Raw genomic sequence first — 17806 nt, forward strand, 5'->3', positions numbered from 1 at the left:
ACCCAATGAACACACTCTCTGATGTAGTGGATGCCTACTGTATAAAGACATCTACTAATAGTTATGTCATAGTACCCCAGCTTCAAATTAATCTACCTTCACCTTAGAAGAAGGGGGATCTATCCAGGCTCTCTAGGGCAACTGGATGTCCTCAAGCCAGTGTGATTTGTATGTGTGATGCTGAGAGGGTGAGACAGTGTATTAAGTATGTCTAAAATATTATTTTAATTTATTTTTTAAAGGTAGTTCACTAGAACATAGTTGACAATCAAATATACAGTAATAGACAGCCAACAATAATCACAGACACCATTGTAATGTATTGTGATGTTTCGCGTTATATACAGTATGTTATGTAGCAGTAAAACAAACCAAAAATGAAACTAGAAATGGTGTTCATAGAGCACAGACATCTGCCCACGAATGCATTTCGTAGCTCTGTGCTCGCCCACGTGACATGTTTGTTAATGCTGCATTGTCTGTGTGACCTTCCCATGTTGAGATATGGCCATTTTAATTCCCCCCTGTTGACAATGAATCAGGGGAATTTTTCACTCAGTCCAAAACGAAGATGATGCCAAATGCATTAAAAAACTGGGCTTCTGTTTTCACCTTTAAAATATAGATGCGCTTCATCATAACCAGGTTTGCTATATATTATCTTAATGTAAACCAAAATGTAGCCATTATATAACAAGAGAATGGACATGTCATCAGGGCAATGTCATGTTTACAGATACATGTATTTTCATTGCTGGAAAAAAAAAAAACATAATACAGGCCATTAATGGTTAATAATCTAAACACAAAAAACAACTAACCAAAACAACAACAAAAAAAATATCCTTTTATTTTTTTTTTTCCATAAAGTTGACATTCCTTTCAATCAACATGTATATTTTCGAAGTACAGCAGAGGTGGTGAAAAAAAAAAAAATCACAGACATTTGGATATATTGGGAATATAAAAGCAAATTAAAGTACATCTGTGTACATTAGAAACAGAAAGTAGAAGCATTTCAGGTCTTCCTGCATCCTCTTAACACACCGCCCACTGAGGCAGATCTTTGGAACTCACCATGAGGTGCATGGTCTGATGATCGCAAATTAATATTCATCAACACGAAAAGCAACATATATCAAGTTTCTGGGCACATAGAACGGACGGTTCTGCTCTCGTGGTCTTCTCTGGACTCGAGGTTAGTTCCAGCCAGAGTCCATTCAAACGGTTTCCTTCAACAGCGGGACTTTGAAAATGGGAAGCCCTCCGAGATCCACGTTCTGCTCTTCAGTCCACCTTGAGCACACGCTGTATATCTTCTTTACAAACCAGAAGCAGGCAAAGAAGCCGATGGTACCTGAGGAGGAAGCAAAGAAGACAGGGTCATGCTAGGCCACCGAGGAAGCAGGAAGCGTCTCATTGGAGGAGACCACATCTATGATGGTGATCTGAGAGAGAAGCGAGTAGACACATTAGTTAATTCAAACAGGTGAAGACAGTGCATGTGACTTTTGATCACGCGGGCGTTTCATCTCTGGGCTGATTTCGCCAGTGAGACTTTACGGGCCTCACGCGGTTTGGGGAGGTGGGGACTAGGATGCAACAACAGCTCACGGTTCAATATGTACCTCAGTTTTTGGGTCACAGTTTCAGTTCAATTTTGGTCTGTGTTTTGTGCGTAAGGAGAAAGAAAATGCTACTATTTCCAAGATTCTTTATTACTTTAAAGGTATACCTTGTAGGATTTTCCTAAAAAATAAAGTATAGAGTCATATAGAAAATAATCCCTCTCAATGATCACTTAAACCGCACTAGAATGTGTGATGGTGTGTTTCTACAGAGGCCCCTCCAAGCTGACAAAGCTTGTTCAAAAACAAGAGTGAATCTGTGGTTGGTGTTCACCTGCTGGGGAAATTTGAAGCATTAAAGCTTTTCCTGGAAGATTCTAACTACAGTGGACTAGTGCACGCTGGATTTGTGCTATGGGAGAAAAGCCTATCTGTGTTTGTGGATCAATTGAGCTCTTTGGCGTTATTAGTGTGTAGGATGTGGTTCATTTGATTTCTCACTGACTTGCAGATGTTACGCTGCAGATGGAAAAATATGTCTGACTTGGTAACCGTGGTCAGGGGGAGGAGCGGGGGAGGAGCAGGGAGGAGGGGAGAAGTTTGAATATTGTGTTTACAAAACACAACTGACAAATCCTACTGTCCATTCAGACACTTTCCACAATTTAAAACAAAACTTTGAGTGAAGCTAGCTCCCTGTGTGGGGGTGCTATGACACAGGGTTTGGACTTTGGATTTTTGCTATGTTAAACTCTATTGATTTTATGCTAAAAACATTATCTAAAAGTCTGCTAGTTTTGGCATTAAAATATATTTAGTTTTGGCCTGGCAGGGGTCCTCGTTACAATTATAGGGGAAACACATATCCATAGCTAGCCAATGACAAGTGAGAGCTGTTGATATGGCTTGTCCACCTCGAGGTGCCTACCAGTACATTCTAATCAAAGATACAGGTAGTCTCATGTACATTCTAAATGAAGAAGGCATAACAGGACAAGTGCTGACTGAACAAACGAATAACAGTTATAGTCAGGATTTCTTATGTTAAGATAAGATAGGAGGCCTGAGATAGTATAGGACACAGCCATGGGTTTAGGAATTGCTTCTGAAACTAAAATTAAGATAGGACAAGCAGTTAGGATATTTTTCTGTCAGGCCCGTGGTCTGTGATGTCACATGAACAGGATAGGGACCCTGCATCATTCTGTGAGGGAAGACGGACCTGTCTGTGTTGCTCTTTAGTGACGTTAACCTCCTGTCACTCCTCAAACAACCAAATACAGTTAAGCACACCTCCCTCCCTCTCCATTGTAATACACATTCCTTCTCTACACTGTGACGGGTCATTCCAGGGTGTGACGTGGCGTGTGCTACTGGGCCCTGTACCAGGCATGCGTTACTCACCTGTGAATAGGAAGAATATGAGCACCATGATCATGGTGTAGCCGAAGTACAGGATGGTGCTGGCTGCGCCGATGATCTGCAGCTTGGAGAAGAAGTAGTGGACGGCGTAGACGAACAGGTAGACGGCCGTGAAGCCACTGGTCAGGAAGGAGCGCCACCACCAGTGGTAGTCCTACACAACACGGGAAGACACAAACAAGCAAACAACAATAATGTTCGATTAAGACAAGGAAAAGAGAACTAGAAAGAGAACAAGATTCGCTCAAACAGGTTAAGTCTGGTTTATTGAGAAAACATACGAGCGCAAGGACTTCTGGACAAAGCACATGAGTGGTTTATCCAAGAAGTGCCGCCTCCTGGTCTTGCGCTGCCTTATATTCAAGCAAAACACAGGTATGGCGCTCCGGGATGTGATTGGCTAACCCATTGTACGTCATATTAAATGGCAGGCGTCATCAACAGTGGTGGAGAATACAGACACGTGACATGAGAAAAGGCGGTAATTTCTTGAAGAGACAAAGGGACAAAGGATGGTTATTCTGGAGTAGACAGATTTCTAGGTGTGTTGACCTCCTGGAGGTCATCCTGTCATGAATTAGGTTAGCACAGCTATGTGAAAGGTTTAGGGAGGTGGTGAATTACAAAAGGAGGTGATGAAACTATAATTTCTATGACAAGTGCCAGCTGCATCAGTGTGCAGGGCATGCCGCCTCTCACCTCCGCACACAGGTGGAAGTAACAGAGCAGGATAGTGGCCTCGGAGCAGGTAATCAGGAGGATGATGAAGACCAGGAACAGGAAACCGAACATGTAGTACATCTGGTGGGACCTGGGACACAAACACACAGGACAGATCACCGAATGTCAAAGGGCACTCAACAGTTGATATACGTAACTCAAACAGTAGCAGCTGTAGAGAGCGGAGGGAAAATGTTCACTGTGACTTGTGGAATGTGGACGAAAGCCAGTTTTAGTGAACTTAATCTTAAATTGATAGCTGTCCCTACCAGATGCTGTTGAGGATGAAGAAGATCTGGAGGAAGATGCAGCCGAAAGGCAGAATGCCCCCCATGATGATGCCAGGGATGGGCTTGGTGATGAACGACCGCTCAGGGATTTTACGGGGGATCTGATTGGTCCGCACTGGCTGTTCAATCGCCTGCAGGACCGAACGATGGGGAGGGTGAGGGCGAGAGAGAGTGTGTGTGTGTGAGAGAGAGAGAGAGAGAGAGAGAGAGAGAGAGAGAGAGAGAGAGAAAGAGAGAGAGAAATCGATCACAAGATGAATGAGAAAGATATACAGTGCATCTGGAAAGTATTCACACCCCTTCACTTTCTCCACATTTTGTTGTTACAGCCTTATTCCAAAATGGATTAAATTCATTTTTCCCCTCATCAATCTACACACAATATCCCAAAATGACAAGTGAAAAACCTTTTTAGGAATTTTGGGAAATGTATTAAAAATACAAAATACAAACATCACACTTACATAAGTATTCAGACCCTTTATTCAGTGCATTGTTAAGGCACCTTTGGCAGCGTCAAAGTCTTCTTGGGTATGATGCTATGAGCTTGGCACACCTGTATTCAGGGTATTTTTCCCATTCTTCTCTGCAGATCCTCTCAATATCTGTCAGGTTAGATGGGGAGCATCGCTGCACAGCTATTTTCAGGTCTGTCCAGAGATGTTCGATCGGGTTCATGTCTGGGCTCTGCTGGGCCACTCAGGAACATGGGCACTCTACCATAAAGGCCTGACTGGTGGAGTGTTGCAGAGATGATTGTTCTTCTGGAAGGTTCTCCCATCTCCACAGAGGAACGCTGGAGCTCTATCAGAGTGACCATCGGGTTCTTGGTCACCTCCCTGACCAAGGCCCTTCTCCCCCGATTGCTCAGTTTGGCCGGGTGGCCAGTGGTTCCAAACTTCTTACATTTGCAAATGATGGAGACCACTGTGCTCTTCGGGACCTTCAATGCTGCAGACATGTTTTGGACCCTTCCCCAAATCAATGCCTTGATAAAATCCTTTCTTGGAGGTCTACAGACAATTCCTTTGACTTGGCTTGGTTTGTGCTCTAACACGCACTGTCAACTGTGAGACCTTATATAGACAGGTGCAGGGCCAGGCTGGGGAAATAATTCAGGCCGGGAAATGTAGCCCCAGTCAGGCCACCTTTTAAGCCGGATCTGACCAGTGATCTTGCGACGCGCCGACGCAGTGAGATGGAACACTTTCAGTTTCGCCAATCGGCAATCGTTTAGTAAACTTGAAATGAGCGGGCTTTCCGATTATGATTGTATGATTGGGGGGGGGGGGGGGTGCTGGCAGATGACAGACTTCTCGTCAGTTAGCATGCCAAGCCAGGGCATCCCGGTGCTCCCGATGGCTACCCCGCCCCTGGACAGGTGTGTGTCTTTCAAAATGATGTTCAGTCAATTTAATTTACCACAAGTTGACTTCAATCAAGTTGTAGAAACATCTCAAGGATGATCATATAAAACAGGACGCACCTGAGCTCAATTTTGAGTGTCATGGCAAAGGGAGTGAATACTTATGTACATGTGATTATATATATATATATATATATATATATATATATTTGCAAAAATTCCACTGTTTTTTTCACTTTGTCATTTTGGGATATTGTGTGTAGATTGATGAGGGAAAAAAATAATTTAATACATTTTGGAATAAGGCTGTAACATAACAAAATGTGGAAAAAGTGAAGGGGTGTGAATACTTTCCGAATGCACTGTAGATCATTTTCCCTGGCTGTTCGGTATGCACAGCACATAAGAGTCACGTGAGCAGTATTGGACACACAGGGCAGGGGTCAAATGGGCATGACACACAGGTGGTGACCATAAACACTTATCTTACGGGCCAAAGACTGTTAAACGAGAAACCGAGACCCATCCGAGCCTTGTGTAATAGCCTACAGCAGTATGAGGTACTGCATCCACACAGTAGGGGTCGGCAGGTCAAACTCACGGGTTTCTTGAAGCCAAAGTAAGCCCCTAGGAAGGTGAGAGGGACAGAGATGCCAAACCACAGCGCCAAGATGACCCCCATGGTGCTGAAGGGAATGGCTGCTGAGGAGCCCTCCACCCACAGGATCAGGTTCATCAGGAAGAAGCCTGCAAACACAATCCTGTAGGAGGGGGAGGAGGGGACAGTGGAAAAGCAAGAGAGACATACTGTATGAAGTATCATGGGATGTTTTGTGCATCAACTGAGACGTTATAGGTGTGGTGTAGAAGCAAGGTGGAGAGCACACCTACCCTGGACACAGCAGTGCCGTCAGCAGGACATTGGTCTTCCATTTCTCACCGCCAAACGCTGAGGGAACACAGGAGATTGAATGTGGGTTAGTTAGTTAGAGCAAGGTCTTAGGAGACTGGCCAGGTATGTTGCTGAGGCAAGCAAAACACTAATTGGGACTTGTTGTCATGGACCCTTCAAAAGGTTGCAGGTACTCTAATTTCACCAGAGCACAAAGTTTGCGAATTACTCATTTCATCAGCTCATTGTGGGCTAGAGTTGTCCCTGAGGGGTGTGTCAACGGCACTCACTTTTGTAGAGGCGTGCTGAGACGTAGCCAGCAGGGGTTCCCAGCAGAACCCAGAGAACCACAGCACAGGTCATCAGAGCCCCACGGTTGGCAGGGGACAGGAACCCCAGGCAGGCCAGAACTGGAAGAGGAGGGGGGGTTGAACATCAGCCTGATCACTATGCAAAACACCAATGGTACATGTGGTGGTAGGAGTGATTCTCTTACAGAGGGTGATGAAGGTCATGATGAAGATCTGGGTGCCCTGGCCCAGGAACACAGACAGCAGCATGCCTTTCCTGGGGGGTCTGAACACATCCCCATGGACCTGCTTCCACCCAGACTTCTCCTGGGCGTCCTCCTATAAAATATGGTGTGGACGTGCATCTCAGTGTAGCTCAAAGGCTGACAAAGAAGAGAGTTCATACTTTGCCCTTGTGATGAAAAATAATCTCTCTTGGAAACAATGAACTGTCTGCTATGGCAACAGGCACCAAATGTTACGACACTGTTTTTGTTGTGACACCTTTAAAGCCAGAAATCAAACCACCAATCGCCAGGTTCGACCACCACCACAATGTGAGCTCTTCAGGCCTGTGACAATCTTACATAGGATATGGAAGTATGTCCTGTGGGTGGTGGATTCTTTATCAAGTTTTCCTGTGAAATATTACAACACAAGATTCGTGCCAATCATAGTCATGCTTTGGCAGGGAACCCTTGTCCTTCCAGTGTCTATCTTTTGCATCATTTACATACTTAAGATGATTTGAAGCAGCTATGTGATTTTATTTTATTTTTTTTATACATTTTTTAAGGCATTTCTGCTTTATTACGATAGGACAGTGTAGGTGACAGACAGGAAAGGTGGGAGAGAGAGAGAGGGGAAGACATGCAGCAAAGGGCATGGGTCGGATTTGAACCCACGCCGCTGCAGAAAGGACTAGCCTTTACATGGTAAGCACCCCAGCCCATTGAGCTACCGGGGCGCCCCCAGCTATGTGATTTTAAAGGTATAATATATAATATGTGGAGTAAAATAAACATTTTTTCAAAAATAATACATCCATAGAGCTATGCGAAGGCTGCAGAGTAAAAGTATTGCTTTTCCATAAAAAAATATATTTTGTCAGAAATTATTACATTATGAAATGTTGACGGCCCGACAATGACACTCTGTTGATATCATACCAGCCAATAGTATTACAGCGTTGGTACTGCCGCTGGGTTGCCAGGTACTATTCTAGCTTCACCACTGTGAGATTAGCAATAGCCAGCTAACTTTATACTTCCATGAATTAGCAGCATTATAGATGTTGGTTAGCATCAAGTGTGTGCGACTATAAAACGGCAGCTTTTCCGTCCACCTTCGCTCACTCTTTTCAGCTAAACGTTTGGTAAAATGGCCGAGCTTCGTCGTCCTGCTTCTCCGCCTGAGCCCCGGCGAACCGTGCGATATGAATCTCAAAAGCTCAGTGACCGAAGAAGGAGCAAAAGTCGGATAGATATCGGGCCAGCCTTTGCTTGTTGGACGGAGTTTATGGAGTTTCATGGGATAAAGTCGCATGGTGAGATGGCTTATTTTCTACTAGACCGGTAAGCTAGCTAACTAGCTATCGTTATCTTTCTTGGAATCTGCATAGCCAGACCTAACGTTATCTCCACACTACAGCATCTAACGTAACTTATTACATGGCACTCTGAAATACTTGATTGTGATTACTGATTAGTGTAACTTATGTTCCTCTTGGAGTGAAGATCTTATCACAGTATGACTGAAACAGTGCATTCTCTGACATTTTGGCAACCAATACATTGTGTTGTTGCAGTTCTTATCTTTAGACACTAGATGGGAAATAATCCACATACTACATATTATACCTTTAAAGACACTAACACAGTCCCCACTAGGGCCTGCGGCTGTTCTGCACTTATAAAATCTTTTGCTATAAATGCTTTCATTTTCCTTAAATGCAAGAAATAAAATGAATTTACTCATACGAAAAGGCTACTTGAAACAACTCTTAATTTGTCTTTTGAGCAAATAAACTCAGTAAAGATCTTTTACCCAAGTCAATTCACTCACTACCACATTCATTTGGTTCCAGTTCCGAGAATGCATTGTGAGATACACATGCGCATCAGTCACATAGTGTATATGCTAGTCCTCACAGACAGCTGGTTAGCTTTGTTAGCTTAGCATATGCACAATTCGCAATTTTTATTTGTACTCACATTCTGAACCTATTCATAAAAAATCACATTCATAGTACCAAGTTATATTATAGTAATATAATATCTATATCAAGTCCGTTTCATAAATTTCCCCACAATATAGCAATACACATATAAACACTTGTTTCTTTTTTTCATAGATTTATTTCAGATTTTATCCCATTTTGACCCAATTTGTCCAATTTTCCCGCTGCTGCTATGGAGGGTCGGTCACACACTGCACCCACAGAGGCGGACACTTATATATTCAGTATTGTTTGTATGTATTGTCTGTTTTTATTTTATTTATACTGTAAAGCACTTTGGTGCAACTTCGGTTGATTTAAAATGTGCTATATAAATAAAGTTGACCTTGACCTTGGACACTCGCACCAAAATTAAACTAACTACCCTCGGGAGAGGCAGCCCAATACGCCACTTCCCTGTGGGATCCGGATCTGGCGAGACCAGGGCATGAAACCCGGTGGGCAGCCTCACTGGAACCTTATACTTAGACCACTACATTCCAAAGCAGCTTTCTCTAGAACAGATGTGGGTCCAAGTGCCCATGTTCGGAATGAGCCAAAAGGGGCAGATTTTTTCCAGCTTTCTTGTGTCCCGCCACGATCCAGACAAATTCACATACAACTCACAGACAGCTGGTTAGCTTTGCCATGTCATTGGGTCCTGAGCAATACACCTGCCGAAGGTCAACTTTATATAGTGCACGGTTGTCGAACAAATCGTCCTTTTTAGGTAGGTAGATGATACAGCAAAATGTTTCATAATAGAACACTCTAATCAGTGTTCTTAAACAAGATAGTATGTTCCAAGTTTCATTCCATTTCAAAACATTTCCTCACAATTTCCATGACCATGGATCCATATACTTGAGTTAGTTGCTCAAATACATAGTGAGTATAAAGGGCTGTTTGTGTTTACCTGGTCCATCTTGTTGTATCTGGAAATGTCCTTATGCAGTGTCCTCAGCATGATCCTGGCCACCATAGCGGACAGGAAGAGAACGATCACCAGAGAGTTCATGATGCTGGATGAAACACAGGTCAAATAGGATACAATTAAGTGACAGTCGGCATAAATTCCAACAACTGACATTTGAGGATCAGATTATGTTTCTCGTCAGGACTAAAAATGTATGTATGTTTTTCTACCCTTATTGTATATTTATTACGACTATACTTTTATACTTTAGATATACTTTTATTGTTCTGCACCTTAAAGGTTTGCTCTTCTAATTTCGTTGTACTTGACATTCATTCATTCATTCATTCATTCATCAGATTATGTTTCTCGTCAGGACTAAAAACACACCTGAACCACTGGATGTTGGTGTGAGGCATGGAGACCAGGATGTAGTCCCACCTGGACGCCCATTTGATACTATTGTTTTCCTGTGAATATGGAAATGTTCATGACTATAAAAGGTGGTACCTCCACACACTTGATCTGTAATTCTGTAAACCGGACATATTTTACAAGCAGTGCTTCCCCTCCCAACATGAATGTAACATACCTGAAAGGTGACGGAGTAAGAGTAGGTAATCTTGAGATTGTTGTCGAATTGTACAGGGACATCCATGGGTGGGCCCTCACACACAATTTTATCCTCATCAGCATGGTTGTAACTGTCACACACACACACACACACACACACACACACACACACACACACACAGAGTTACAAGCTACACACACACAAAATTACAAAGCTCCTCATCTGTAGATGTTTAAAGGACCATTCCGGTGCCCCAGTTAGTTTCAAATAATTTTCAGTAGTTTATTTTATATTATTTTGGTTTGAATCCGTTGAACTCCTGCGCTACAGTATATTCTCTAATCCACCTACGCTAGATTCTCTACCCAGTGTTCCTAGCAACGGCTACCATGTAAACAGGAAGAGGACAGACTGTTGGTTTAGGCTGCGCAAAGAGGGTTAAAACGAAAATAATAACTACTGAAAATTAAAAGGATCTGGAAAAACCTGTCCATGCGTTTATCTCTAACTTAAAAACGGTGTGTTTACAGGTCTCTATAAATAATCGATCAGACAGCAGCAACTGATTCAGAACGCTGCTGCTCGAGTCCTCACTAAGAAAGTGGATCACATCACTCCAGTTCTGAGGTCTTTACACTGGCGTCCTGTCTGTCAAATAATTTACTTTAAAATACTGCTGTTGGTTTATAAAGCACTGAATGGTTTAAGGCCAAAATATATTTCTGATCTGCTGCTACGTTATGAACCATCCAGACCTCTCAGGTCGTCTGGCACAGGCCTGCTTTCTGTCCCCAGAGTTAAAACAAAACATGGAGAAGCAGCGTTCAGTTTTTATGCTCCACATATCTGGAACAAACTTCCAGAAAACTGCAGGTCTGCTGCAACTCTTAGTTCTTTTAAATCAAGACTGAAAACTTTTCTTTTTGCCGCTGCTTTTTATTAAATCAAATAATTATTAATTCATACACTGCCAGGGAGAAACCAAAAAGACATGGTCCTCAAGGGAAAGAGTTGTACACACACACACACACACACACACACACACACACACACACACACACACACACACACACACACACACAAACTGAGTTCTCACCTTTTGGGCTCCAGGGTGGCACCCACCAGTCGAGCCCCCCTCCACCCCTCCGCAGCCCCACTGTGGTATGTGATCTTGATGTCCACGTGATTGAAGATGTAGAACGAATTCTTCTTGTTGAACTCCGACTGAAAAACCAGTGTAGACCAGTCAAACACAGGTACCCCGTTTTCTAAGAGGATAGATTAGTCCTACATTTATAAGATGTAAATCTGATTCATAACATGTCTGATTCTGTACTTTCAACACCAGTTTTCAAAGGCCGAATCCCATTTCTCATTTTTACCCCTACCCCTTGCCCCTCGGAACAGAGTGTCAAGGGCTAGTGGGTTGAAATCTTCCCCTATGAAATGGGACACCCCTTCAAGACCGATATGTCATCAGTAGGTCCTCTAGTCTAATCTGCCGGTCTGCACAGAGCGGTAACAAGTGCAGCAAGTACGTTAATGGACTAGTTACATTTCGAGTGTCACTCATGCTATCAAAGGGGGGAAATGCGACATGAAAATGTGTCAAAATGCGGGACTGTCATGCACAAATCAGCTTTAAAACAATGTTAGCTAAGGCATATCAGCATGCCATAGCAATTTTTCGTTAGGCTACATGTATGCTTGTTATAAAAAAAAAAAAAGGTAGATAATTTAAACGATATTAAACAAAAATAATTATAGTTATAGTTTTTGAATCTTCCTCTGAGACTGATTGTCCATCTAAGCCTACCCAAAACGGACCACAACACTTTGTAACAACAAATTGTCTCTATCTTGATACATTGACCACAGATTTGAAGTTAAACAAGTACATTACCGCCTCAAACATCTTTAAATGATATTCCGTGGCACAACAGTAGTATTTTGGAAATGTGTGGTGCTCTTTTGTTGTTTGCTCATAGCCTTTCATTTGAAGTGTGGGTTTGAAAAATCTCAATTTTGAGGGCTATGTACCCCTACACTTGATACCCTCAAGGCCTACCCCTAAACATGAATGCGGAAAATGAAGTACAGTATTAGGGGTAAGGGGTAGGGCCAAGGGGTGAATTGGGATTCAGCCAAAGTTAATGCCCCACAACTCACTCAAGATTTCACTTGTTGAAATTGACATACAGAGAAAGTCTGACTTACATTGATGACACAGGCATCCTTAGCCCGGCCGAACGCTGTGACCAGACAGCCAATGGGGAAGCCAGGACTGCAGTATTTCTGATTGTCCTCCACATCGTAGCACCATGTGACTGGCATGTTGTCAACGATCCTGAAACGTCACCCTTTGTTAAATTCCACATCAAACTGGAAGTTTTTCAAGATAGCTGACTTTTAAAAATTGCGGGGAGAGGGTAGCCCACCAGTGATGCTGGTAATTCAACTGCATTCCTCTCTTGAGGAAATCCAGATTGTTTTTATCCTGTGGTCTGCTCTTCTCATAGGATTTTGTGCACACTTTCTGGCATTCGACATTCTTTTTGAAAGAGAACTGAAAGACAAGACAGGGGTAACCGTGGTCATGACATCAGAATTAGTTTTATTGCCATTGTAGTTTTTCAAAATACTAGGAATTTGCTTTCAGTCGTGATGCATCAAATGGAGACAACATCGGATAGGTGCAGGTATGAGACAGCACAGTGCAAAGAGCAAGTCTTTCTCCATCTCACGAATATGATGAGACTTGAATATGAGGCGAGACGTGTTGTGGCGTTCATGTCAGTAATTCTGACACGGAAGCAGCGACAGCTTATTGTTGTGAGAAGTGTGACTGTGCTATTGAATAAACATTCGGGTGTGTGAATGTTTTATACACACCAACTGTCTGTTCATATTCTGCATGTTGTCACTGTTGATAAACGTAACATCACCATCAAGAGATGAATGTAGGCCTACTATTTTAATTCTGCTCTCCCTCTCCGCTCTCTTCACTGCAAATAATGGGAAAAAATGATTTAGGATATATAGTCAGGTGGCTTAGTGAAATTACCGTTACTGGGTGGATAAAAGCAAGATTTTTTGCATAGTGTTTCCTTAGGGTCTATCAATTTTTTTTAGCATGGAGCCCCTGGCAATATTCAATATGTCGCCCACGACAACCATTTTTTCAAAATGGCCGCCGGTGGTCACCACATTTTGTGCAGATAACCATAAAGATTATGCTTTTTGTGATTAAAAAAAACATCAAATTTGGTACACATGTAGCCAAAGGCTTTACAAAAAGATTTGGATATTGAGGCATTATGAATTTTCAATGGTGCCCATGGCAACCATTTTTTCAAAATAGCCGCCAGCGGTCACCAGTGACAACTGTTTTCTGATCAATTTTCTTCTTCTGTCGTATGTCTTTTAGACCTGCAGCTCCTTTCGGGTGAGCCAGGCTACTGAGTTATTGTCCAGGTCAGGCAATCTGTTTGATAACATTGAGCTTAGCGGCGGTAAGGCCTTCAATGTTGGGCTGCAGTAGTGCCAAACCAGCTTGGCTTTTTGCGGTCTGCAGATGTCAAAAGACATTAGTTTCACTTTTGCAGGCTTTTGGGCCTGCAAGCTACTTTTTGTCACATTTGTCAACGCCCAATAATTCATACAATGGGATTGGCGGCATACAAATGTTTGATAGATCACACATGGATGCTGTCGTACCATCATTTCTGCAGTCGGATCTGTGCTCCATTGATAAATGAGGGCCTATGTGAGTTAAACTACGGCCCATGTTGGCGTACGTGTTGGCTAATTAGCTACTTGAAGATCACTAAAGGTCCCTTCTAATGCTCTCACTTCAAATGACTAATTATTGTCAGCAACAACTGTCAGAACTATCAGTTAGTCTACAAACTACTGTTAGCTACTTAGCTCTTGTAGGCAAAATGCTGTATACATTTAACACACAACTGTTTTGTCTGAAGTCCACGGGAGAAGGAGAACGCGGAAGCACCTACCAAACCAATATTCAGTTTCAGCAGTGTACAAATATGACGTCTCACTTTACAACCAATAAACAATGAAAATAGAAAAAAATCTACAAAACCTATAAGATAAGGGCAGGGGCGTATCTGATCTAAATTAGGGTGATAAACTGGGCTGGGGGAGAGGGAGACTGGATCTGAAATTATGCATATGAATACAGTGGCGTGGATTGAGATTGAACCTATGATCTTCAGTTAATCTTCGGTCCCCCCACCAATCTTGCTTTAACCTCCGCTACAAGAACTTCTATTTCACACTGAGTATCACCGTCATTGCCATCACTATTTATGAGTGGATGAATGAGGTGGCTCATTGACCATTTATAGGCAATTATGGGTGTTAGAAAGGGTTGTACAAGACACACGCATGCAAGGTTTATGGTTGATTGTGATTTATAATGGGAAACTGGTGTGGGACTGGCGTGGGACGTGACCCAGTTTTATAAATGAGGCCCTAGCATTGATGTATCACTAGAGAGCATCTCTGCCTGCAGTAATTAGACAACGCCTTGCATGTACTGTATTACATTCTTGAGATTTCCAGAGGACATTTAACAGAAAATAATCCCAGTGATAAAACCACTGTGGCCAACTATGACATCAGTCAGAATGTCACTTTTACCTTATATGGCGATGTCTCAATTCTATCGCCAGATAGCACCTGCCCAAGGTTATCTGATGGCTTCTTCTCATTTTCATCTTGGCAAAAGTCAAAGCTGTGGAAAAAAGTTCACAGTGAATGAGGATAGGAAGAAAGTGTAGTGACCTGGTAAGGATGGGGTTCCTAACTGACTGTACATCCAGGGGGAGTGGCCCTGTTTGTGGCATAAAGGGCCTGTGTGTTTCCTGTTTTGTCTCTCTTCCTATTGTGTCTCTTCCCTGCCTTCGTGTCTAACCAAGACAGCGTTTAAGTGTTTGTCTTTCTGTTAATATACCGCTGTTGCCAATAACTAACAACATCCTCATGGCCTTTTTGACTTCTTTACAGAAGGGTTCAGAAGTGCATTAGTTAGAGTTGTAATAGCAAGTGTACTTACACGTCATACTTGTAGGGCAGGACAGATTTCACTGAGTCCAGGCGGTTCACAAACAGCTGGATGTCAGTCTGCAAAAGAACAGCATCAGACCCAGCTCAAATCAAGAGAATGAGATAACTGATATCAGTAGCAGGTTTACACCGCAGTCTCACAAGTTTGTCTGTAGCCACTGTTCAACTGAGCCTTGTTCAGCAGTAGTGTACCTGCTTAACCTTACAGCTATTGAACAAATAGGTTATGTAAGTTACATTTCAATATCTAAACCTATTAACTTCACAAAATGCTTGCAGAAGCATAAAGTGGTGGTGGTGTAAGATGATTGGTGGTGCAATAAGATGATTGTGTTGACTACTTGACGTCACAGCAATTGATCAGTTTAACCGCTGGAATAGAATGAACGTTGTTGATATGTGCAAACCGTTATGTAACAAAAAAAACTCCATTAGATGTCTTAAAGCTATCGTCTTACTTCAAATGCAGGAAGATTTTACCAGATTCAGGGACATAACTGGCAATCTACAGGCGACATGCTAGCTGCTAGCACTTACTCATTTGCCAGTTAAGTTACGTTAGACTAGGTAAATTTGTGTTTATTGAGTCTGTCACTGGCATTTTGTGGAACCCTGTGATCTTCCAGAGATTAACGTAGTTAGATTTGATTTCAAGCCAGAGGTAGCTACTGTAGCTAGCTAGAAAACAACCACTGGCTGCACCAAGCTCGCTAACGTTACATTGATAGCTAGGTAGGCTAAACCATGAAGAAGGGTTTTGTGAATTTCATTGAATACTTGTTTTGTGAATTTTGAAAGCCTCAGTTGGTTCTGAGACCTGGTACAGGGCAGTATACTATTCGGGGCTATACCCCAGTAGAGGGCTAATTTTCAGACAAAAACAATACTTCTGGTGTCAACCTCCAGTGTAGAGGTCACGTGATTTCCTGTCAACTCACAGCTGAGTCAACTGTGGAGGTGTGTATTGTGTAATGTCCCTGAATTTACGATGTAACTTCAGTGGAACAGGAACCAGGAACAAGGAAGTGACAATAGGGCCAGACCAGATATCGGTACCACTCAACATACTTATGATTTTTGAAAAGATACATGTCTATAGATTTTGGTATGATAACCATTCTTGAGTGGTAGCTGTATCATAGTTATCAGCTCATGAAGTTATCCACCCCCTTAAGAAAATGACATTTTAGATGCTGGTGCATATCCTGGTTTAGTTTCATGTACAGAACATTTGTCAATATCTCACAATATTGTCCTTGGTATCATTCTAAAGGGGACCTTCTAAGCTTTCATTCAAGCCAAGTCGTTAATCTTTCTGACCAACATAGAGGTCACTGGACCTCTTTAAACTGTCAACAACACACATTTTTACACAATTTTCGCCTAAACTGTATACTATCATTTCAACCCTGTGTCATCTAGGAACAACAGGGACACAATATACAAAAACTATGTAGACTAAAGGCTAGCCTACACATTTAAGTAGGCCTACCGATTCAGCATAGGCAGCCTACGAAAATGTTACGCCGTAGTTTCGGGAAATTACACGGTAGTAGTCTACCACTAAATCTACAAGTGTTAGGAGTCCTACTCCCTTGTTAGTTGAGTTAAATTCAGGAAAAGCACATGATAACGAACGGGGGGAGTTAGCCTACTACACCCTAAAACGCGGAGTTAGGCTACTCCCTAGGCTACTCCCTAGGCTACTCCCTAGGCTACTCCCTAGGCTACTCCCTAGGCTACTCCCTAGGCTACTCCCTAGGCTACTCCCTAGGCTACTTTAGGCCTACCTGACAACCATCCGCTGCATTGGCTTCTTCACAAAAAGTCACAGGGGCTAAACCCGGAAGGTAGAAAGAACCCTGAGCACGAATTGAAAGCAAGGATCAAGAACACTAGAACAAATCTCGGTTCTAACCACCTCTTCATTTTATCGGAGATTAAATAAAGATTATGTAGACCAATATATTAAGCTAATTATCTTTTGCGGGTATAAACTCCAGCTTGGAGATGCTGTTTTCAGAGCAGTCAATGCTCACGCCTCTATGAGTTGAGTCAATGCTCAACCCTATAAAGCCTAGCCTACATCAGCCATGTGAAGATGATGGGAATGGAAAAAACAATCAAACTATTTAGTTACTACAAACTTGTTTTGTTGCTGTATAACATTCGTTTTTTTGCTTTTAAACAACGTAGGTCTGTAAACCTAAAGAATAACGGAAAAAATATATATAGCCTACAGGGCTTAATTAAAACTTAACCTAACGTCACCAGTATCTAGGTAAACTAGCCGTTTCTGACAATACGATTGGTTGTTGCGGGAGGGATCCCAGCGCGTGTGGTGTGTGTGTGGGCGAGCGAGGGAGGCAGCAAAAAAAGTTTTCTCTCGTCGTGACTGGTGAACTGAGCTCGCTTCCTTGTCAACACAATAATTCCCCAAATGAACAGAAAAAGTAGCTAGA

At 42.5% G+C, this 17806-nt stretch overlaps 1 protein-coding gene across 1 annotated transcript; it reads right to left on the minus strand.

Annotated features, from left to right (window-relative positions):
- Positions 1-932: 932 nt before the first annotated feature.
- Positions 933-17273, minus strand: LOC311317568 (transmembrane 9 superfamily member 2-like; the record flags this gene model as incomplete). Its single annotated transcript, XM_084448642.1, is given in 18 exon segments — positions 933-1357; positions 2973-3144; positions 3690-3801; positions 3980-4131; positions 5968-6127; positions 6258-6315; positions 6549-6668; positions 6755-6887; positions 9683-9788; positions 10073-10152; positions 10275-10386; positions 11353-11480; positions 12474-12603; positions 12695-12822; positions 14919-15012; positions 15334-15401; positions 17135-17203; positions 17205-17273. Coding segments are annotated over 18 exon segments (2028 nt in total). The 3' UTR covers positions 933-1220.
- Positions 17274-17806: the final 533 nt, after the last annotated feature.

The sequence above is a fragment of the Borostomias antarcticus genome (assembly GCF_949987555.1).
Source record: "Borostomias antarcticus genome assembly, chromosome: 14".
NCBI classification, from domain to species: Eukaryota; Metazoa; Chordata; class Actinopteri; order Stomiiformes; family Stomiidae; genus Borostomias; species Borostomias antarcticus.